The 25,258-nt window shown below is 46.9% G+C and overlaps 2 protein-coding genes across 2 annotated transcripts in view; one reads left to right on the forward strand and one right to left on the reverse strand.

The window, feature by feature from the left end:
* The window catches only part of RYR2 (ryanodine receptor 2), a 765,551-nt gene that overhangs the window by 706,443 nt on the left and 33,850 nt on the right, over nucleotides 1-25,258 (reverse strand). The window lies entirely within an intron of this gene.
* LOC122202635 (prefoldin subunit 5-like) lies at nucleotides 13,660-18,879 on the forward strand. Its single transcript, XM_042909079.1, is given in 3 exon segments — nucleotides 13,660-13,878; nucleotides 18,317-18,488; nucleotides 18,491-18,879. Coding segments are annotated over 3 exon segments (654 nt in total). The 3' UTR covers nucleotides 18,754-18,879.

Consider the following 25,258-nt stretch of genomic DNA (forward strand, 5'->3'; position numbering starts at 1 on the left):
AAAAATCATATAAAAACAGTGAAGGGGACAAAACATGAGAGACTTAAATATGGAGAACAGAGGGTTACTGGAGGGGTTGTGGGAGGGGGGATGGGCTAAATGGGTAAGGGGCATTAAGGAATCTACTCCTGAAATCATTGTTGCACTATATGCTAACTAATTTGGATTGAAATTTAAAAAATAAAATTAGTAGAAAAAAGAATGTTGAAAAAAAAGATGTGATACACACACACACATACATACACAATGGAATATTACTTGCTGATCAAAAAGAATGAAATCTTGCCATTTGCAATGACATGGATGGAGCTAGAATGTATTATGCTAAGCAAAATAAGTCAGAGAAAGGCAAATACCATATGATATCACTCATATGGAATTTAAGAAACAAAACAGATAAACAAATGGGAAGAGAAAAAGACAGAGAAGGAAACAAACCATCAGAGACTCTTAACAACAGGGAACAAACTGAAGGTTGATGGGGGGAAGTGGGTAGGGGATGGGCTAAATGGGTGATGGGCATTAAGGAGGGCACTTGTGATGAGCACTGGGTGTTATATGAAAGTAATGAATCATTAAATTCTACTCCTGAAACCAATATTGCACTGTATGTTAACTAACCAGAATTTAAATAAAAATTTGGAAAAATGAAAACTGATTGAAACGATAGCCCATCAGTCACAGACCCCAGCTCTCCCTGAGGATGTCCAATATCTCAGCCTCAGCATGAAGCCTTCCTTAACCTCAGTGCAGAAATCCAAAACACACAATTTAGAGAATCAAATAGAAAAACAAATCCCTCCACCCACCCTGTCCATCCTCCACAGTGCTACCATATTTATCTTCCTAATAACACAACCTGATGTTTCTCCTCTATTTACAAACCTCCACTGACCTCCCCTGCCTGGAGAAGTCGGTCAAAATCCCTCAGTGCAACAGAGAGGGTCTCCTGTGATATGAACCCGACCTAACTCCTCCATCCCGCCCAATCAATACCGCATGTTCTACGTTTTCTCTGTCCACTTTTACATGTGCTACTCTCTCTTCCTTCTTAAGCATCTCCTTCTTTGAGAAGCTTTTATTTACCCTTCAAGATGCAGACTCCCGTGACCCGGCTCTTCCCGGACTCACACACACGGATGTGTGCCTCGATGTTCTAGGACTACAGACCATCTCCTCACACCTTCACGAGATCAGAAGGTCTCCCATTATGTCTGCCTGCTCCACCAGACCAGACTCCCAGAGTACAGGCGGGGTGCTCTGGCCGGCTGCCACTCTCCAAAGCCTGACTTGGAACAGGTCCCCAGTGAAGCAAGTGCTGGAACATATCTCCCACCCTGCCTCCTCTCTCCCTGAGTGACAAGTCCATGCAAGGTGGGTGGGTCACTCAGCCGGGCTCAGCTTCCCCTACGAAACCAGGACCACGATCACACCTGACCTGTCTTTGCAGATTCTTGCGAGGGTCAACCCAGAAGGCTTACAAAGTCACTAGGCAAGAATCCGAATTCTTCAACAGAAGGTATTCAGATTTTGATATCCTAATTGCAGACTTTAAGATCAACTGAAATCATCTTTTGACCCTATCAAAATGAGAGTTTTCTCCTCTCTTCTTCTAGGCCCACACATTCTTCCACTTTTCAGCTATAGGAGAGAAAACACAAGACAGCTTTTGTTCCAAGTACAGAACTAATTGATACGCTAAAACTAAAAACGGCAACAGGTTAACATCAATATCACATTCATTCCACCTTCCTATCTATGGACTAGGATAAAAAACAAAAAACAAACAAAAAAAACAAAACAACTATGGAGCAAGTTTCAGACATTATTAAGTTATCTTTACAGCTTTTGAAGAGTAACATTTCACACCTTTGGAAGCGTGAGGGCCTGGAAGTTGGTTCTCGCCAGGAGACTTCACACCTCTGATGGTCATCAAAGCCCAGGTCTGATGTTTGGGGCTTCAGGTTTTCTGTGTGAAAATGAACCTTTGTCTTTAGGGGTAGGTACTACAAAATCAACTTCGTTTCCAAAAAGAACACTTTCGTCCTCACAAGGAAAAAATAAAATCGATCCCATTTCCTAAAGAAAGCCTCCACAACACTTTCCATTCTTTCTTAACCCACCACGGGGAGTCTTCCTTCGCGCTAAGGTGGGGCTGAGCTGGGGGCTCTGGAGGGTTTGCACAGTGGACCGTGCCAGGGAAGCAGACGGACCTCAAGAGGACAGGGCTGCCAGCCGCTCCAGAGTCCTCAGTGGCCTTCCCTGCTGGCCCTCCTTTCCTTCCCAACCCCTTCGAATCTGGATCTCCTAGTCTGGGCACCCTCCCCCCCCTACTACCACTTGGTGGTGACTACCTTACCCTTGCTGCTTTCCTGGATGATCTTGGCCACCAAACGGCCCAGAGCTGAATACACGTTCAGTCACTACCTTCCGAGGACCCCTACCGCCTCTTCAAATGAAGAGTCCTTGTAGTGTTTCGGTCTTGTAAACCAAAAAAGGAGAATAGATGCCCTCCCTAAGACTTCAAGGAAGAAGCAACAGCCCCACCCTCGGCACCCAAAGCTGAAATTCTTTTTACACTATTCCTTGCTAATACCAGAAACTAACCCCACAACTTTCATAATTCAAATATTGCATATTCTCATACCGTGCTGGCCCAATGTCTTCATTTTCCCCGTAGCAAGGCATGTACGAAATCCCTATTACCATTACATAAAACGTGTCATGTGAAACTGGCATATTAATTATCAGCCCCATGAATGTTAGGCATGTACAATAATCTATTAGTATTGCATAAGACATACTATGTATATCGGGCATCAATCGCTAGTCCCCATGAATACTAAGCACGTATAAACCGAGAAACCCCAAGGATCGGCATCAGCTCCAATAATCCTCCAGACAACCCTTGAGGGCAAACACCATTCCTGAGTTCCCACTTTCTACAGTAAGAGGCTGCCAAAGCACAGAGAGGCCAAGCGACTTGCTCAAGGCCACAGTGCGGGTTCCAGAAAGTCTGGCTCCAGAGCATGGGCTCTTACCCTCTAGGGCAGACCGGCCCTCACCCCCATTACTCCCCTAAACTGGCATCTCTCAGTGGAATCCTGTTCTATCTACCCTCAGGTGTTTTTCCCTTAAGAGCAGGGTTTCTAAAAGGATTTTCCAGTGATGTAGAAGAAGAGTGGTTCTATCAACAATAGCCAAAGTATGGAAAGAGCCCAAATGTCCATGGACGGATGAACGGATAAAGATGTGGTGTGTATATATACAATGGAGTATGACTCGGCAATCAAAAAAGAATGAAATCTTGCCATTCGTAACTACATGGATGGAACTGGAGGGTATTATGCTAAGTGAAATCAGAGAAAGACAAAAATCATATGACTTCGCTCATATGAGGACTTTAAGAGACAAAATAGATGAACATAAGGGAAGGGAAACAAAAATCATATAAAAACAGGGAGGGGGGAAAAACAGAAGAGACTCATAAACATGGAGAACAAACAGGGTTACTGGAAGGGTTGTGGGAGGGTGATGGGCTAAATGGGTAAGGGGCACAAAGGAATCTACTCCTGAAATCGTTGCATTATACGCTAACAAATTTGGATGTAAATTTTAAAAAATTAAAAATAAAATTTAAAAAAATAATAATTAAAAAAGAAGAGTGGCAGCTTTTAAAAAAATTTTTTTTGGGGGGGCGCCTGGCTCAGTCGGTTAAGCGTCCGACTTCGGCTCAGGTCACCATCTCGCGGTCCGTGAGTTCGAGCCCTGCGTCAGGCTCTGTGCTGACTGTTCAGAGCCTGAAGCCTGTTTCGCATTCTGTGTCTCCCTCTCTCTCTGACCCTCCCCCGTTCATGCTCTGTCTCTGTCTCAAAAATAAGTAAACGTTAAAAAAAAATAAAAAAATAAAAAAGTATTTTTTTTTTACAAGCTCTAACAGACCTGCAGTGTCCAAACTCAAACACTTGACACTTTTACATTCTATGATAGAAACTTCTAGAATTCAGGATTACACGCTAAAGGTGCAGGTGTCATTTCGAAAACCTTCACGTGGTAGAACATCTTCTGTTATTCAAATACTTTTCAGTGAGGGGCGCCTGAGTGGCTCAGTTTGTTAAATGTCCGACTACGGCTCAGGTCATGATCTTGCGGCTCGTGGGTTCCAGCCCTGCCTCGGGCTCTGTGCTGACAGCTCAGAGCCTGGAGCCTGCTTTGGATTCTGTGTCTCCCTCTCTCTGCCCCTCCCCCGCTCACACTCTGTCTCCCTCTCTCTCTCTCTCTCTCTCCCTCTCTCAAAAATAAACAAACATAAAAATAAATTTAAAAAAAATACTTTTCAGGGAAATGTCATCTGCAGAGGTTAAAATTTTAAAGAGAAATCATATTTTACATATCAAATTTGACAATATTTTTGATAAGAAACTGTAAACACAGTAAAGAGGAAAGAATTGTTAGCACCTAGCTCCGTCCTAGTCGAAGTGAATAGACCAGGTCTGTCTTGGGGCACCCCGGCCTCTTGACTTTTCTCCCTCTCTCCACACTCCTGTGAAAATGTCTCACCAAAAAGAATCACTTCTGTACAATTTAGATGGGAATTGAGATCAGCTGGATTATTAGGTTTCCCGGGGACATATGTATTTCTTTAAATACTCTACTTGTGAGATAAAAGTCTCTCCTCCCTTCACAAAGAGGTGCCCGGCTGACCGCGTGTTGGTTGAGCAAAGGGCCTCGAGAGGAAGAAGCAAATGGTTGTGCCTGTTTGCAACAAGAAATGACACAGAGCAGGTGTCCTGCCAAGGCTAGCTGTTCTGCCGAGCTGAGAGCCCTCCCGAGCTTTCCATTTCCATTTCCCTCACTTCATCAAAGAAGGGTGAACCAGCATGTCAATACTATATGTTTTTTTTTTTAATTTTTTAATGTTTATTTTTGAGACAGAGTGCAAGTGGGGGAGGGGCAGAGAGAGGGAGACACGGAATCCAAAGCAGGCTCCAGGCTCTGAGCAGTCAGCACAGAGCCCGACGCGGGGCTCGAACTCACAGACCGTGAGATCATGAGCCGAAGTCAGACGCTCCACCAACGGAGCCAACCAGGGCGCCCCTCAATACTATATTTTTAACAAGTGTTTATCCTCATGGGATCTTTAAAAATAATGCACTCTGAGATGTCGAGATAAAAGGGACTGAAATTCAGCCCTCTACCGGCCAACAGGTGTTAGCCTACTGAATTCCACCTTCTAGCTCTGTCTATTCCTCTGCCTGCAAAGTTCCGGTTATCTCCTTTCCTCCCAAGTGTGCTGCGTGCTTCTCTACCCCGTTCCACGGAAGTTTCAATTCCACTCCACAAACATTTAGGAAGTGCCCTCCTCCAGACAGGCAACTAACTATGCAGGGTGCCAGTAGATGCATTAGTACAACATGATCCTACCTTCCAAGCATCAGGCACATCCTTAAATGACCATGGGACAGAGTCCTGTAACAGAGGAACCAGCAAGGTCCTACTACCAGAGGGAGGGGGGAAAGTTCCCTTTCCAGGCTTATAAAAGCTGAACCTTAGGAATTCTTAACACCCCAAGAGCAGAGCCTGGTTCTCCATCCTACCGAGTATTGGGTCCGTGATGCAGAAAGTGCCCAGCACATGTGAGAAGCAGCATACTGCTGACATATGTGAACACAACCCTGGTAAGATTCTAGGAAGCTTATTTAACAAATATTTCTATAATGCCGAGCCTCCGCAACTTAGGGCACTTAGGGATAAAAAAAGCAAACAACCAAGATACAGGATTAAGGATAAACCAGCTAAACACAAGAATGACAGCAAATTACACAAAGAAGCATAAACTAAATATGAGCCAGAAACTCAACCGTTATTTTAAAAGTCAGCTACATGTCATGAAACAATCATGGGCCCCATTCCTAAGAGGTTCGCATCCTCATAGGGAAATAAATCAAACAAACGTGGACCCCCCCCCCCCAGAAACGTAAAACTATGATGACTGTTACACGTGGGCTGGAAAGGTGAGCACTTGTTGTCAGAGGAAGAAAACATTAAGTCCCTGAATCCTAGAAATTTGCCTGGAAGGACTGAGCCATCAACTAATTTTTTTTAAATGGTGTAGTTTAGGTAAAAGAGGTGGGTTGGACTTCTGCTTGCCTAAGGCATAATAAGCGTGGCAAAAAATATTAGCGGAGGTAAACAAAATTTTTAAAGGAACCAAAAAGGGTAGAGATGGAGAAGAAGAGGAAATAATTAGTGAGAGGGACCCTTGTTTTCCTCATACTTCACTTAATCCTCCTGACCAGCAACTGGAGCCAGCCCCTACCCGCGACCCCCTGGCGGAATGACCGATGAGGTGTCCATCTGATGGCCGCTAGGTGGGACAGGGGGATGCCACCAGGGTACCAACAAATATGGCGCCTGTTTCCATGGACCTTACCGTGGCATGAGTTACATTTTATCATCCCAGTTTTACAGGCCGAGACATCTAACCCCACAACTCACCCAACAGCCCACAGAAGAGCTCTCATGGGGCAGAAGCAGGGCACAGACCAAGCAGGTTTACAGGACCTCAAATTCATGAGTTTTCTGTGACCCTGTACGGAGAGGCAAAAATGAGCACCGCGAAAGGGAATCCCAAAGGTGGCAGGGTCTTCTACTTGATGTTTTCCACTGGATTTCCAAGTCCTACCCTGAAGCACCCTTCACACACAGGACTTCAGATTTTTACTTTCCCTCAAGAACTGCCTGACAGGCCATGTCCTCACAGCAGTGGCCACTGGCCAGGACCACTGAAATTCTCTGTCATGCGTGGAAGGCATTATGTGTGGGAAGTCGCCGGCAAGGAGTGAGATACAATCATTTCCTCTCAGAAATAAATAGAATAACTTCTCCTCCATTCTCTGCTACTTTTGACAGAAAGGACAGCAACATATTAACAGCTGGAATAGACAGTCCTACAACTGATTCAACAAGGACAGTGCCGTGAACGTCCATCTAACCAAATTTGTTCCCTGTAGCAGCCTGACATAACAGTGTCAGAAATTTCACCAAATGCACGTTCACAGTAAATATTCAGTCACACACTCCACCCTCCAATTCCTCACACAGGATGCAAATGCTCCAGGTAAGGACTTCCCAGGGCTCCTCTGAGAAGAAAACCCCAGGCCCAAACTGGTGTCCCTTAGGCCAAGTCCCCAAACCAGGGCTTAATACCTAATCTAACTGCAGTTTCAACCTCCCCCAGAAATATAACCTTAAGGTCAGTCTGGAAATTTCCAATAAGCACCGATAAGTTGGCCACAGGGTCCCTGTCCATCCCCTAGAAGATGATGAGGTCATCTGCATGATAACACCCCTTGCCCTTCCTGCTAAGGGAAAGCTACTTGGCCTGGAACAAGTCTTTTCTTTTGCAAATACTTTCTTTCCCCACCCTCCTTCTTACAAAACCCTCCATTCTGTACAACTTACAACTCCTCGGAGCTCCCCTTTACTTGCAAAATGGGATGCTGCTCGACTCATGAATCAGTTAATAAAGCCAATTAGACCTTCAAATATACTTGGTTGAATGGTGCTCTTTAATGATAGCTACAGGGAGAACAGCGGGCCCAGCACTGTTCACAGAGGCTGTGAATTTGAGACCCGCGATCTCGTTGGACCTCGATAAAGCCACCCAACTCTAGTCTCAATGAAGGGAGACTCACAAGAGTTCCCCCAGGAGGTTGTGGGAGAGACCACATAACAAACAGAGCATCAGAGCCGATGGCCCAGCAGCAGTAACGTAAAGATGTGCGGACACTGAATCTCAGTTCAAATTAATCAAAACAGAAAGTTAGATTGCACATACCAGGAGGTTCCTGAGCACCACACGGAAGGGAGGAAGGAAGGGCAGCAAAGACCCAGAGTGACACAAGGTAGAAGGTGTGTGCCTGGGGTGCGCTGAATTTGCAGGCTTTGTCTACAGCAGCGCTTCTCAAAGTGGGTCCCCAGACCAGCAGCAGCATCACCTGGGAACTTGCTAGAAATGTACCCCAGACATTTTAACAAGCCCTCCAGAAGATTCCAATGTGTGCTTAAGTTTGAGAAGCACTAGCGAGCACAGGACACTTAGTTCTAGGGCTCTCCATCTCTAGAAGGAAAATGAATACAGGATACAGGGTCTCCAACATTCCTACCCATGGAGGGCACAGCAGGAGGACCAGACTTTCTTAGCTTAGCAAAGGAGTGCAGCTGACCATGTGTGTATCTTACAGCCAAACTCTGGAACCTGTAATATTGTGCAATTCCCCTGGAGCTCAAAGCTGGGTTATATGCCCCATAAAGGTCGCTGAACGCCATGATGACATTTAAAGCAAAAGTCCTCCGGGAGGTAACCTTCCCCAAAAAACGGTGGTAGGCTAGCAATCATCTAGCTTTCCCTATTCCCCCACCTGCCCTAGCACATTTTGTTGTTGTTGTTGTTGGTTTCTTTTTTTGGGAGAGAGCATGGGAGAGGAGCAGAGAGAGAGAGAGAATCCCAAGCAGGCTCCACACTGTCAGTGCAGAGCCCAACAGGGGGCTTGAACCCACAAACCTTGAGATAGATCATGACCTGAGCCAAAATCAAGAGTCAGGTGCTTAACCACCTGAGCCACCCAGGCACCCCTCTTGTGCACAGTTTTTAAATGAGTTTCACCCCTGCTGCAGGCAGGAGATCCTGTCTGCTGCCCCCCCGACCGGGCCCACCACAAAGGCCCTTCTGGAGAATCCACAGGCGTGTTGGTCGTTCAGGGGGTGTGAAGCACAGGTATCAGATGCTGCTTGCAGATTTTTCCAAAACATACAGTTAACATCGCAGACAAAAATCAATGCAAAACAAAATGTCTTCAAGTCCAGTTTCTGAGTGAAACCATGCCTGAATTTTACTGCATGTTCTTTTGAATTTCACTGCATGTATTTTTTGCCAGCTTAAAAAAAAATATTTTTCCTTTTTAAAAATTTTAAAAAAATAGAGGGGCATGTGGCACTTCCCTGCACATTTTTGCAACCCCTGTGAATCTATGATTATTTTAAAATGCAAGTATATATACATACATACATATATATACATATATATATATACATATATATATATACATATATATATACATATATATATATACATATATGTATGTATGTATATATATATATGTATATATATATATGTATATATATATATGTATATATATATAGTTTATAGAGAAAGAGAGTTAGGTTTTCCCCTGATTATTCTGTTCCATACATACGGGCAAGTACTCACAAACCAAAAACTTTTTGGTGATTTCAAAATTAAACCCGTTTGCTCAGGTCTGTGTGAAACAACAGCATCACCAGCATGGCCACTGGTGATGGATGACCCAGTGAGGCAGGTCCCCATCTAACCACCATGGGGCGCACACCGTAGCTGCACTTGGGAGCCAGCACCCCAAAACACAGAAACTGAGTTAGCTCAGAGATCCTGAAAGCATAAAAGCGAAGCATTCCAGAGAAAAATCAGAGACCGGAGACAATACTGTAGGAATCCTAGGACAGGCTTCCCAGATTCTGCAAATCACCTGGGGCGTTTGGAGGGAGAAGGCTTTTCTCACTCCTGACTGCCAAGAGGAGGGACTTCCCCCCACCCCACCCCGAGCACACTCCTGGACTCTCGGTCTCTCCTCTACCTATGTTCCTGCTGGAAGAAGTAACTTCTCAGACTGACAGATCTGGGAGAATCGCCCACCCTGCTCAGCTCAGCCCAGCCGGGACCCCTTCTCTCGTTGGAAGTGAACTTCTGAAGCCTGTGAGGTTCTGTGGGGCTCCAGGCCTCTGCCCCAAGGGAGGGTCTGCTGGGGCCTCCAGGCAAAGAAGCCTCATTCCAAGAATTCAATCAGCAAGCCTCTAGGCGGGCTGACTTAACCCAACATCCTCCAGCCAAGCCTCTATTAGGGAAGAAATGACATTTTGACCTCCCTTTTGTCCTAGTCATTGTTTTTCTTCTCAGTTTGCTCAGAACCTGGGCGGGAAAGAGGACTAGGGGACACTGGGCCCTTGGAATACCTCCCCTGGGTGTGGTCTTATGATGCAGATTCCCAGGTCCTCCCCAGGGGTGCTGCTCACCTAAGTGAGTAATCCTAATCCGAACCTGATGATTAGTGTAGTGTTAGGTGTCCCGCTTATGCAAAATTTGGGTATGTATAAGCCAGCTGCACTGAGGTTTATAGCACCATCCAGCAGGTCAGTCTGAAACACTCCCACGGGGGAAATGAGAGAAACTGGGAGCTCTGGGCTCGAACCTTTTTGCCAGGAGGTAAAGCAGCCTAGCAGAGGAGGAGAGGTTTTCCAGGGATGGCTCCAGGGACACAAGAAAAGGCTAAGGACAGTCAAGTTCAGACTGAAGTGTCTTCCACCCCAAGCCCCACTCCCCTCTGCATCTCTACAACCATAACAGAGACTGATTGTGCCTCAGGAACAGGACATCAGGGAGGGAAGCCACGAGCTCTGAGCCAGAAATCAGAACGAGGCACGTATCACCTGTAACAGGGCAAGGTGAGTTTATAAGCATCTCAGATAAACTACAATTGCAGGGAATGCTTTCTAATAAGCAAGGAATCATAACGGGGCATTTATAGCACAGCACCCATGACCTCTAAGTTAAGAAGGACAGAGCACTGTGTGGTCGGGTCCCTTGACACTGACATTCTGATATCATTCCATAATGTGCCCCCTCCCATTCACGCATGTGCGCTCTGTCTCAAAAATAAACAAACATTAAAAAATATTTTAATAGGAGCGCCTGGGTGGCTCAGTCGGTTAAGCATCCGACTTCGGCTCAGGTCATGATCTCGCGGTTCGTGAGTTCGAGCCCCGCGTCGGGCTCTGTGCTGACAGCTCGGAGCCTGGAACCTGCTTCCGATTCTGTGTCTCCCTCTCTCTCTGCCTCTTCCCCACTCGTGCTCTGTCTCTCAAAACTGAACAAACGTTTAAAAACACTTGTTTTCTTAATAAAAAATATAAAAATTAAAAACAACTTTAATAATATAAAGAAACATAAGAATGTTCATGAGACTCCTCTGGTTCACTCCTGACGTGAGTCCTCCAGCCCTATTTTTCCCACATATTCTCAGATGTCTTACTCCGATTTCACCTCCACACATTTGGGGAAGGGACGCCTTACATACCCCATGCTGAGAAATCCTTGTCCCCAAGGGCAAGTCTGTATCTGCAGACCTCTCTCCTGGACCCCCGAACTAACCACCTCCCAGCTGCTCCACGTGACTCCCCGGCAGGGGTGGAAAACGTCCACGTATCCAGAACCAACCTCCTGGCCACACCTGCTCCACCCGCCCGCCAGAACCTCAGAGACCCTGAGCCCTCGTCTCCCCTCACAGCCCCCATGGGAACCACCAGGAAATCCTGCGCCGCCTCCAGATTCCCAGTGCACCGAGTCCTGCCCCTCGGCATCATTTCCACCTGCTGCCACCAGGGACAAGCCCGGCAGGACCCCGGGGCACAGCGGGAGCGGCTCTGGGGCAGCTGCTGATCCTCACCCTCTCACCTCCCCTGCTCTGTTCTCAACACGGCAGCCAGAGGAGTCATCCCTCTGCTCAGAGCCCCACAGGGATTCCCTGATCGCTGCCAGCCAGAAGCCGGGTCCTCTGCCCTGCTCTCCTGCTCCTCCTCAGACTCCCCGGGCACACCCCCCGAACTGGGTCTCCGTGCGTGGCTGCCCCTTCTGCCGGGACGACCCGGGATGAACAGCCTCACCTCTCCCAAGTCTGCCCAAGTGGCACCATCTAAAGCAGCCCCATCCTGACTGTCGCCTATTTAAAATCCTACTCGTTCCCTCCTTCAGCCCCCTTATCCTGGTCTACTTCTCATTTTTTCCCCACAGTACTTTTTTTTTTTAATTTTTTTAAACATTTTATTTATTTTTTTGATAGAGAGAGACAGAGCACAAGCGGGGGAGGGGCAGAGAGAGAAGGAGACACAGAATCCAAAGCAAGCTCCGGGCTCTGAGCTGTCAGCACAGAGCCCGATGCGGGGCTCGAACTCACGAACCGTGAGATCATGACCTGAGCCAAAGTCGGATGCTTAACCGACTGAGCCACCCAGGCGCCCTGGTACCTTCTAACATACCGTGCAATTCACGTAATATGTTTATCTTTCATTATGTCTCCCCCACCAGAATCTAAGCTCCATGAGGACTCAGTCATCTAAAGTCTAGAGCATAGCAGGTGCCTAATAAACCCCAGAGCCTTCCCCAAGCCCCTGAGCTAGCGCGGGGTTCCGCTCCACTCCCCCCAGCCATGTGCGCCAGACTGGCAACCTTCTCGCGCGAGAAGGGATGACCCACATGGAGGGAGCAGCAACCTTTCTCTGACATCTTACTTGGAAGGTTCCAGAAGGCCCTTCTGCACCATTTCCCCCCAGTTGGCCAGGGTGCCCGAAACTCTCAGCATATTGTGACACTTCTGACGGGGCCTCCACAGAGGAGAGAATGTGGTGAGATCTTGACAGTCGTTACCATCAGGGCACAGGTTAGTCTGCTTGAGAATCCATCCTACAGCAGTAAGCATGTATACAGGGCCTGCCGTGCGCCAGCGCTGTGCTTAGAAACTCGGGGCTAACGCTAGAGGAGACGCCGTCCCCACCCTCCAAGATGCTGGGGTCTCAGCAGAGAAAGAGGTGCATTCACAGACAACCGAAGAACCGTCTGTGGTTAAACATGCAATCAAGTTGTGCACGGCATCCTGAAGTGTGAGAGGAGAAAGACGGCTGACAAACCAGCAGAATTTGCCTGGCAAAGAAAGGAGGGAAAGGCAACAGCACCTGCAAAGCCACGAAGCTGTGAAAGGCACAGCACACGTAAACAACAATGTTGGCAAACTCACGGCCCTAGAACATCACCTGGAAGGAGCAGAGGAAGAGGAGGCCGAAGGGAGAAAGCACTGGCTGCCTTCTAGGTTGGGGAAAGCAGTGGGGTGTGTGAACAGGGCAGTTTTGGGGGGGACCCAGGGGCAGGCAGGAGGGGGTGGCGGAGGGAAGAGACCTCACCGGAGGAGCCTGAATGAAAAGGCCGTCACAGGAGCCCCAGTGAGAAACCAGGCATGCTCGAACCAAGGCAGGAACAACGAGCAGACGAAGGAGGACCCTCGAAGGTACTTATGAGCCAGAATTATCCCGCCAATCACCTAGGAAGACTCGGGGCAGCGGGGAAAAGGTATGCAGTTTGGTGGAACAGAAGAAAATGGCCCAGAGCATGATGCAAACCCCCCCACCCCCACCCCTTGTAGGGCCTGCACAGCTGGAGACCGCCGGCGAGGGGAGTTCCAAGCACCAGATGTAATGCAAGACGGACACAAATCCCCACGGGCCAAGCCTCAAGCAGGCACCTGCCAGGGATGAGAGGTCACTGTGGCCCCTCCAGGTCCTACTGCAAGCAACAAGGGTGGGAGATGGGCTGGAGATAGGGCGCCCTGTCCGGGTCCAGGTGAGAAGTGACAAGGAGCACGGGCACTAAAGGTCACGTTACAGCCACAAGGGAACCCACGGAGGATCTTCGCCGGGATGATGTAGGCCACGAAAGGCCCGGGTGACCACAGACGGACAACCAGACCAGAGCTCCTGGTTGCAAACAACACAGAGGTCAACGGGGCCGGCGTGCCGATGGGTGCTCACGGACTGACAGGGAGAACGGTACACCAGGCCCGGAAGGAACCCAAGCAAGCTGCGGGCCAAAACGAGGCCCACAGCCAAGAGCCACACGGGAGCAGTAAGGGCACCCCAGCACCAACACCCGACTGGGCTCTCCGCTGTCCCCTGTCTCCTCACATCACTCGCTTCAGGCCCCGAGGCCCAGGCCAGAGTCTGCCTGGTTGTGTGGAGGTCAGGTCAATGCCCTGGGTGTGGAAACTACTTTCCTAAATGAGCAGTGCACATACTTGTATTTGTATCTGGAAGGAAGACACACTGACAGAGGAAGGACTGTTGGTGTGTGTGTATGTGTGTGTATGTGTGTGCACGCAGGGTGGGGTTTGGGGACAGAAATCTGTTTTTGACCTTTCTGGGTGTTTCTCAGGCGAGAAAGCACCACCTTCGGCCCTAAACGAACCCTCGACTCTGGGTACACTGATCTATTCCCGCTCCTGTTCTGTGTCCTCTCTGGGTATTCTCCCCACCTGCTGTCCTGTTCCCCACCAACCTGCCTCAATCCTATCTCTGGGGGCTCACCACAGCCCGAGGCTACTAACGAAGTGAAAAAAACAGAAGTAGTGAAAAACACATGAAAAGTGCCTCTTGTAGAATTCTTTAAGAGCTTCCTGGGTGTGTAGGACAGTAACTCCTCTATTAACGATGGGGCACTGCTTTTGCTTCTGTACAAATAAAGGTCTGTGGTATTTATAAACCAGTCTGGAGGCCCATTCGGCACTTACCTTACACTATTAATTAGCCCCTTCTGTGCAGATGTGCTTTAATTTTTAATGTTTATTTTTGATAGAGACACAGACTGTGACCAGGGGAGGGGCAGAGAGAGAGGGAGTCACAGAATCCGAAACAGGCTCCAGGCCCTGAGATGTCAGCACACAGCCTGACACGGGGCTTGAACTCATGGACCACGAGATCATGACCTGAGCCAAAGTCGGAGGCTTAACCGACTGAGCCATTCAGGCCCCCTGTGTATATGTGCTTTAACCAAGACTGAAAACATTATAGGAGCAGGAATTCTCTTGCATGCTGTGTCCGTATGTTTGTCTTCAACCTCTACAGAGCCTAGTAAGTGCTCAATAAATATGTAATTGATGAGCCAAAAGGAGAAAAAAATAGAAATGAGACAGCTCCCCTTGCTAATGTTGGGACCACGTATTGTTGCATCAACCCTAAAGATACAGAGTTTTGTTTGGGAGGTCCTATTTGTTTAAGTCGAAGCTGGCAGGTAATTTTCCTGGAGGCAATAAGGGGATGAGTCTACAAGAACAAAGGGGACAGAGCCAAGCGTCTGAACTTGCTTATTCACTGAGCCACGGACCCGGAAGTCACGCCAGTGAGCCGAAAGGGAGAGAGCTGAACCGCAGACAACAGGCCATTAGGCAATCGGCCAGACACCAAAAGAGAAGCTTCTGGACCCTGAAAGGAAGCACCGTCATGCAGCAATGAGTTAGCAGCCCCCAGGAGAGCCTTCTGTCGGCTTAGGAGGGGCGGTGGCAGACATAAGCCATGGGGACAGTCCCCTTTGGACAGACCAGGCAGGACAGAGAATGGGTTCTGGGGGAAGGGGACACTATGGGGTCTGGATGGATGGGATGGAAGGGGTGACCAAGAGATCAGTGCAGCAGGGAGGGAAGAGGTGGGGCAGGGCCACGTGAGGAACTATCTTCTGTCCTCAGGGGCCGGGATAACTTCAGAGGGACACCAAAGAGTCCCTACACACAAAAAGATAAGAATCAGTGGCTGACTCAAAAACCCCAAGAATTCCAGGTACACAACGCCTTTCTTGCTGTGGCTTCTGTTCACCCAGCAACTGCCTACTTACATTCTAGATCGATCGGGGAAACTCCTTGAAAGCCCAGGCGTGTGCAGGAGATGCTCGCTCAGTGCAGAATGTCAGGATGTCAGAAGAAATTCATTCTCCTCAACCTCATCTATTTCCTTCTCTGCTTTTCCGTTTTCCTTTTCCTCATTTCATATCCTCCCCCTGCCCCTGGTTTTTTTCAGAAAGCATTCCTTGAAAAAGCTCCAAACTTGATCCCAATGGGGACCCAAGAAAAATGGAAACTACCCCATTTCTCACCTAAGCTGCTAGCGAGGGCAGGTGGGAAGCCCGGGGAGGAAAGTATGGATGTGCAGCTACCCTAACCCCAGGAACTGAGGCTGAGACGGGGCAGAAGCGGATTGCACTTGAGATTAGGGGCTGGGCTCTGAGGCCAGCTCTGCTTCTAATTGGCTGCTTCACCTGGGGAAAGTTACAAAAAAAAATCCTCTCTGCCTCAGTTTCCATATTTGTAAAACAGAAAAAATAAGAGCACTTACTTTATAGTATTTTGGGAAGAATTAAATAAATACTCAGAATAGTGAGTGGCACTAAATACTCACCTCTTCTTTCTTTCACTGCTCCCCCCAATAAATACCTAAATATGTTTCAAAACACAATGTTTATCAGAACAAAAGATCCTATTGATCCACCACAGGGGATGTGAAACAGAGCAGGAGTATTAACTTATCATTTGTCCTTACACGTTATGCCCCTGTCCTTGGATTCATCCCGTAACCGATGGCACAGGGCTGGAGAGGAAGCCATTGAGGCTGACTGGCCATCTGTGGTTCTGGAATGTGGAGAGAACGGCAATGTCTGTGGACCAGCTGGGCTGAGTTAACCTAAATACGGTCTTTATATTTTGGTATTGCATATTCTGAGTTCTTTGTTCCTTAACACCCACACTATTTTCTCATTTATCAGATGGGTAACGGGACTCAGAGTCCATGCAGGCAAGGAACCCTGGTGGCCGTCGGATCCCTTCTGCATCACGTGTCGTGCGGCACAGGGCATGTGACTCAGGGGCGGCGATGTGCAGGAGGGAGAGGCTATCTCGGGCCCTGCTGACTAGTGAGCAGGGTCCGTTCCAGGTCTCCTGGACTTCTCCTATGGTCAAGGTTACACCACTCACCCTTCTTCTGTGTTCAGAGCTCTTATGCCACAAGTGACTTTCCCTTCCAAACAGTCTCCATTTTCAAGGTCTCAAATGCCATTTTCATGCATGAATAATTAAATTTTTACCATTCCTATGGGAAACGAAGAGGGAGCCAAAGAGACCATCAGAGCTGATCTTGATTTTTATCTGAAGTGCAAAAATTTTAATGCGTGCGTGCATCTTAAGAAAGAAAATGGAAAAGGAAATTCACTTGGAAATTCATGACCCAATCTGTTTATCTAAAATACAAATGTGCATCAGCAAAACCAGAGCAACACCAATGCCAATGGGCCTGGGGGCGTTTGCTAGCCAAGATACCACACAATGTAAGGCTGCGTTTCTCCAGGTCTCCAGCCCAAGTGATGATCACTAACATCACTGCTAACAGATGTACATGGAGTACATACTTGGTTAAAAAAAATAAATTCCCAGAAGGAGTAAGATGCAGTCTTATACATATACATATACATATATATATATATATATATATATATATAATTTATATATGTATAAATTTACATATAAATTATACATATATAAATTATATATATATATAATTTATATATGTATAAATTTACATATAAATTATACATATATAAATTATATATATGTAGATCTTACATATATAAATTTATATATTTATCAATTTACATATATACATATACGAATTATATATTTTTTCTTTTTTTTTTTAATTAAATCCAAGTTAGGGGCACCTGGGTGGCTCCATCAGTTAAGTGTCCAACTTCGGCTCAGGTCACGATCTTACAGATCGTGAGTTCGAACCCCACATCGGGCTCCGTGCTGATGGCTCAGAGCCTGGAGCCTGCTTTGGATTCCGTGTCTCCCTCTCCCTCTGCCCCTCTGTCACTCACGCTCTGTCAATCTCTCTCTCTCCCTCTCTTTCTCTCTCTGTCTCTCTCTCTCAAAACTAAGATAAACATTAAAAAAAAATCCAAGTTAGTTAACATATTGTGTAATAATGGTTTCAGGAGAATTTAGTGATTCATCACTTATATATAACACCCAGTGCTCATCCCAACAAGTGACCTCCTTAATGCCCATCATCCACTTGTATTTTACCTAAAACCCATATCCTACGTGCCAACAAAAATGAAAGTTGCTTTAATTGTATTATGAAAGATACTTTCCTTTTGTCTCATCTTTTCAATCTCTTAGAGTAGAGGGTGGTGTCACCAGGATCCCTGAGAAAGACAAATAGGTTTGTTTTTTTTTTTAAATTTTTTTTTTTCAACGTTTTTTATTTATTTTTGGGACAGAGAGAGACAGAGCATGAACGGGGGAGGGGCAGAGAGAGAGGGAGACACAGAATTGGAAACAGGCTCCAGGCTCCGAGCCATCAGCCCAGAGCCTGACGCGGGGCTCGAACTCACGGACCGCGAGATCGTGACCTGGCTGAAGTCGGACGCCCAACCGACTGCGCCACCCAGGCGCCCCGACAAATAGGTTTTAAGTAGAAATCGTGAATATACCAGAGACCCAGAGGCCAGACTTACCAAAACAAAATTCTTTCTTATTTAACCTGATTTAAGTAACAGAAGAGATCTCAACAGCCACCCCATAAAAGAAAATCAGTTCTGTCATCTGGGGTTCACTTCCTTATTAAAAATTCACAGTCAGTGATCATCACCAAGAGAAACCCACCACAGCTAGAAATGTTCAGGAACCCAGCGGACCAGGAAGCGGAGACCTTGCCCGTGCCCGCCACCCAGCTCAAGGTGGTACAGACCAACCATGTGGAAGCCCAGGACTATCTGAACGCGTCCAACGCAAGCAAGAGAGGTAAAAATGACTCGCCCCACCGACAAGCTCTACATGTGTCCCCAGGAAGCTACAAGATGCGGAACACGTGCTCATCGACGGGGAGCAGACAGCCGAGGAAGCCAAGGGCTTTTTCGAGAGGAAGACAGGCTTCCTCACCAACCAAATGGAGAAACCCCAGCGAGTTCTGCAGGAGAAGCATGCCGTGAAGCAGGCTGTCATGGAGATGATGAGCCAAAAGACCCCGAGGCTCCCAGCCCTGGGGACAGCTCCGGCCACTGCCAAGGCCTGAGAGCTTGGTTCAGAAATGGGGCAGAGGGACCCTGCTTCTGGGAACCTGGGATCTTGTGGGTGTGGTTTCCTGGGGTCCCCAGGGGTCTTGTGTTCAATGCTAATAAGCGTGCCGGCTGAGCAGAAGGAAAATGAATTCATACGTAAGAATGAAGAACCCGACAAGATAGAGTGTTCTGGATTCCTTAACGCAAATAGCTCAATCTCTTCCCCTTTTAACTCAAGGCTTTAAATCTCTGTACTCTTTTTCAGGGTTTAGCGCTGATGGAAAAGGTCAGTCTGGCAGCTCTAAAGAATTCCACTCTCTATTTATTTATCTACCTAAGGGACATAGTTTGGATCCTTGACTGCACTGGAATACTTGAATCATACCAGTTGGAATAGGAGCCATCCAGAAGTTGAGAAAGAAAAGAAAACATATATTCAAGCTAAAATCAATCCAATTTTAAGAGAGGGCCATTAGTCTATCCCAATTTTAGTAAGGTTTTGAACAAACAGGCTAGACAAAAATAGACTAAAATCACAAGTATGACTGGACAGCTTTCACTTGGGGCTCTCCTCCCACAGCCGATGGTGGGACAGGCCTCCATTCCAGCTCCTTGGGGGTGGAGGACTCCTAATTAGATATTTGTTAGGAGAAAGGCTTTCTGAACACACCCCCACAGATTGAAAGGGGGCACGAGCTGTTGCCCTCTAGCGTCTAGGTCACAGAAGACATGTTCCAAACTTGCCAGAGAGCTCACTCAGTACTCTTCTGGAATGTGCATCTCTAGTCCAAGTAATTTTATAGTTACTTAATTTTATAGTCAAGGATCTCCATATTTTCTTTTCTGAAGCAGGTTCCCGATGATAGAGGAACCAGCATAAGAGTCAATACTACTCCCAAATACCATTACCATGGTTAGAATAATAAAACACCAATGTATATTCCGTTTGCCAAGAAGCAAAGCTGCTCAGGGAAATGAGAACTGAGAACTATGTAGTCCCAAGACTTTAAGTTTTAAATCTCGTTACCTTCCACAAGGTGCTGTAAAGAAACTACTCTCATAGGAACCGTGAACTAGAAGTGTTAATTTCTGATTTACAAAAAAAAAAAAAAAAAAAAAAAAATCACATAGGGAGGAAGCAGGATTATCTTGAGTACAATGGCAAAAGAGGGAGAAGAGAGTTGCACGTGACTTAATCCCTAACAAAACAAGTCCAAGGAGAGATTTCCCAGACTGGTAGTCAAACAGCGAAGGGCACTCTTTCTCCCGTGGAAAGTATTTGAAATAGGGCATTGTTTAATGTCATAAACTCAAAGGCATGTCCCTTCTGTTGAAGGAATAGACTGTCAAATCCAGTTTTTATTCCCCCTTCCCATAAATCCAACACTGTGAAGGTCAATGAAAAACACAAAACAATTTTCAGGATCGCAGGGGGCCGTGACCTTTACCATCTTCCTGTGACAACAGTGTAGAAGTCCAACTTGTCACAATAATTTATTTGAAGATGCAGACTTCTGCATGAAAAAAGGGAAACCAGTAGAACAATTCAAGGGAAACCCAGTTTTCTCGGGGCTCATGCTGTCCCTCCTGCGTGCAATGTCCAGAGTTCAAGGTCAACCATAAGTCTACCTTCCCGTATCACCAGCTGACAGCCTTATCACTTGCTGATTCCTCTTGCCTGAGCCAGGTTGAGCCACGCAATGAGTAGTTCATAACAAGCCTATTGTATGCCATCTCGTTCTCTGGTTGATCTCCTTTGCCTGGAACCTCTCCGCAGCCGGGAGCACTGTTTGGCGGTGGCTGGTTAATACTTCCCAAAGCCTCGCAGAAGCAAAGCAAATCCCCCTTGCAGATGGAACACTGTTAGTCCTTGATCTCCAGATACCAGGCTAAGGGGGAGGCACTACGGCGTGCCTCGGGGGCATTTGTCTCCCTTCAGTGAGAAGGAGGTGTCAGTGGTACCTGCGGTCAGCTAAAATTATGAAAAATAACGCTTTTTTATTTTGTGTGGCACTTTTTGGCTACAGAGTGATTTCAGACAAGGGCCCAGTAAAATGTTGCGCTTTTCCGACACGCAGAGGGTGGCCGTCCTGTAAGGTCTGGATCAGCTTTGTTGGAAGAGCGCTGCACGGTCCCACGGAGGCAGCCGCGGAGGAAGTATGTGGTACATACTTGGGAGTATTTATAGGATTCCATTTGAAGACCAAATTCTAGAAATATGCAGTGCCCAACTCTGGCTTACGTAATCCAAGTCTCGTAGTTGAAGCCAAGGCTTCCCTTTGCAAAGGCAAACTGATTAGATTTATAAATTTTATTTCAGATACCCTTGCCACACCCTGTGCCCTTTGTTGTCTTTAAAGTTTAAAACTTATCACGAGGTTCTGGAGTTTGGAAGTCTAAACTGGGTTGGCCAGGCTGTATTCTTTCTTAAAATTCTGAGCACCCATCTGTTGGGTGGCGTCCTTCCTCCAGCTTCAAAGCCAGTGGCGTAGCATCTCCCCCGCTTCCTGCCTCCCTCTTCTCAGAACCCTGTAATAATGTTGGACCCACCCAAATAATCCAGGATAATCTTCCCATCGCGAGATCCCTAATTGAATCACACCTGCTAAATCCCTGTGGCCTGTACGGGAACATTCACAGGTTCCACAGATTAGGACAGGATATTGGCGGGGGGTGTGATTTTCCTATCTACCACACCAACCTTATAAACTTATCTCTGCAAACCACCTGATTAAGAGTAATCTTCTGGGGGCACCTGGGTGGCTCAGTGGCTTAAGCACCTGACTCTTGATCTCGGCTCAGGTCATGATCTCACAGTTCATGAGATTGAGCCCCGAGCTGGGCTCTGTGCTGACAGCATGGACAGCATTCTCTTTCTTTTCTTCCTCTCTCTCTCTCTCTCTAAATTATTTTTTTAAAAAAGAGTAATCTTCTGAAGTGCCAGGGATTAATTAAAAATTCATTATAGGGGCACCTTAGTGGATCAGTCGGTTAAGCATCCGACTTCAGCTCAGGTCATGATCTCACAGCTCGTGGGTTCAAGCCCCGCATCGGGCTCTGTGCTGACAGATCAGAGCCTGGAGTCTGCTTTGGATTCTGTGTCTCCCCCTCTCTCTGCTCCTCCTTCATTCATGCTCTGTCTCTCTCTCTCAAAAAGAAGTAAAAGTTAAAAAAATTTTTTTTAATTCATTATATATATAGTCTTACCAACTTGAGTTTTACGTTTGTATTATGCATTTTACTATCACACGGGATACACTGGGAATAGTTAAGGCATGTGAATTATTTTTCTAGACTGTAGCCTATTTATCTTCCCCCATTTCTGAAACTAATATGTAATATTCATTTGCCAAAGCTAGTGTGGATTTTGTTGTATCCTTTGAGAGATTTTTGTGACAAAATGTGAGGTCATACATAAACCTGACATGATACATTGTAGTTTTAATTCATGCTCAGGAGCTCAGCTCTTAAAAATCACGTGGCTTTAGGTTACTTCTTAGCGATTCACTACCTTTTAGTGACAAATGTAAACTGGGCTGAACAAAAAATGATTTCCAACAATAAAAGCATTCAAGAGAAAAGAGATGGTTATTCTAACAACCACTATCTTCTTTGGAAATGCACATAAAAATCTGATGGATAGGAAGAAAGGATTCTGCTTATTCTGAGACATGCCTACCAAAATGTTAGCTGTCTTCATTTACACCTAAGAAACACTAGTCTGAGATCAGTGATGGAATAAAGCCACTCCATATCAGGAACAGGCTAATACGGAGGCAGAAGAAAAGGACAGACTGAGCAGATGCCTCCTGAGGTCTGAAATACTTCAAAGGGAGCACTCAGCAGTGAAAAGGTCGAGAAAGTAGACGGTGACTCTCTGCGAGTTTAACCCGAGAATGAGCGATTCAGTTTCGTGCAACCATACAGGTTTGGCTGCTATTAACGAGCTAAAGCGTTTTTCCCATTAGAGTAAAAACTCAGTCAAGAAAGGGTTATTTTGGCTTCATAAATAATACAAACACTTAACTGAAATCCAATACAATGCTGTGTCTCAGAATACTGACCTGCCACCTCTTTTGCACATAACGTGTCCTTCACACGACAGCTTCATCTAAACACATCAGGTACTACGGGGAAAATACCACCTACCACAGGAACAAGGCTGGAAAGAATTAACCTGATGGGTAGAAAAGTGACTTCACCCCTTCAGTATTTTCTGCAACATAAAACCAACGCAGACTCATTTGTGAGTCCCTAGTTTTATTCTTTGACGAAGTAACAGGACCCAAAATCACGGAATGATACTAGCTAAGAAAAGTCAGGGACAACATCCACACCCCTGGTTTTGTTCTTGTTTCTGTTTGGTCTCATACGGCACAGGTGTTTGCGATGACAGGTCACGAAAAGCATTTATGTCCTGTTGCCCAGCACCTAGCAGACACGTCATAGATGTTTGCACGTGTGTTCAACAGGATCCACTCTTGCAAGGAAAGGACGAGAAGGAAAGGAGAGAGCTTGCTTCCCATCTCTCCCGACCAGCCATCGAGACTTATTACGAGTCGTGGTCACAAAGAGAGTGGTGGTGGCCAGGAGGACCTCGCTAACCGTCCACATCTTGACCAAATCCCAAAGGCCACCAACCCATGAATGTACATATGTCAGGTATGTATCCCAGGCACGTCTCTGTAGGTAGCTAGTCCCAGGCGATCTGGGATTGGGAGGAGTAAATTCAGGGAGCATGACATCTGTCATCTAGTTACATCAATTTCCAGCATTCTCTGAAAGACAGAAACAGCAAATGTGGCCATCATTGCACTTCTAGATGTGAAGGTATCACTGGACACAGTTCTCCCCTCGTGTCAGCAGATGCCAAATGGATGGCACATACCAGTGACTTAAAGCAGCATTCACAGAGGAATAAGGGCAGGGAATACTGTCTCTTTAAAGTGGTCCAGAGTGTGTTCTCTATTCTAAATAATGCGAAGAATTTCCTTTTTTGTAATTGTTCTTTAATGTTTATTTTTGAGAGAGAGAGTGTGAGTAGGGGAGGGGCAGAGAGAGAGAGAGAGAGAGAGAATCCGAAGCAGGCTCCAGGCTCCAAGCTGTCAGCACAGAACCGACGCGGGGCTTGAACTCATGAACCGTGAGATCGTGACCTGAGCCGAAGTCGGTCACTCAACCGACGGAGCCAGCCAGGCACCCCGAGAAGAATCTCTGAGATGAAAACCACAGAGAGCTGAATGGAGATCTCAAATTTTTATTAAGGCTCATTTCAGAAACACGTCCAAGCCCCACGGTGGTAGGAGGAATATGAGAAGAGAAACCGAAGATGGCCAGCCGGACCCAGAGAGGGACATCAATTCTGTCAACATCTCAAATCGGAGAATGTGGTGAGATCCGGCCGGTTTCACCCCTGTACACAAAAAAATGTGTGAACCCCGTTTTCTGCTTCTTGACATCTCTGTGGGCTGAAGGGGGAAAAAAACATGTCCTGGTGCATCTGGTATTAGGAATAAATCTACATCCACACACGGTACTTGAAGCGTGAGTCATTACTCACTACAGTCGTCACACTTTGCATCTCTGTTTAGACAAAAACATTTACATTTTTTATCCTGACTTTGCTAGACTATAAAACCGGATGATTCATCACAGGTAGGTAATCACGTTAGCAACGTTTAAAAAAAAAAAAAAAAAAAAAAGGTGGGGAAGGAGGGAGAGGAGGGGAAGAGAAGGAAGGACAGAAGCCAAAAAAGCAGCGTATCCTAAGCCAAGGATTGCGCCTGAAGCAAAACAGTAAGCGAAAGGGTACGCTCTCCTACAAATACACCCCGTAAAAGCCAAGCCCAGTGAATGAAGCTAAGTCAGTACATTCTTCTCTCGGCCCAGGTGCTAGTTCAGGCGGTACTGGAAAGCAACAGCAACCGGTTGGCAATTCGTAAGTTGTTCCTAGAACAGTCCCTCCTGCAGGGAAATTAAAGCTTTAAAGTCCCCCCCCCCCCCATCTTTCGCCAGTGCAAGCTGAGAAGTTTGCTCATGGCCAGTGGCCGTGCAAATGCACTGCGCCCTCTGGAAAGAGAAGAACTCACGCCACAGCACGCCTAGCACTGCCATCTGAGAGGTGCAGGTACACGTCCACACACAATACAGGCGATCCATGGTCCTCCAGGCTGAGCGTCAACTCGCCCGCTGTCATCAGCTCTATCCAAGTGACAAGCATCACGTCTACGGCTTTCAGCCAACGAGGGTCCGCTGCGGCGAGAGAACGGAGGCCCTGTATCTTGACACACTCGGACCACAGCAGTGCCCGTGACCTGTCCTCCCGAGGCCCCAGCATTCCCAGCCTCACAGAGCCAAGCGATGTGCCCCGACCAGAGCTCCTGGCCACCCCCTGCCGCCTGCCATCCTCAATACCGAGGACACTGTAGGATGGCCAGTGAGGAAGCCCCGGCTCAAACTGAGGTCGGCTCCCCACCTTTCCCACCGAGGGAGCCTTAGTAAGATAAAGGTGACAGAGGG

Source organism: Panthera leo, chromosome D2 (assembly GCF_018350215.1).
Source record: "Panthera leo isolate Ple1 chromosome D2, P.leo_Ple1_pat1.1, whole genome shotgun sequence".
NCBI lineage: Eukaryota > Metazoa > Chordata > Mammalia > Carnivora > Felidae > Panthera > Panthera leo.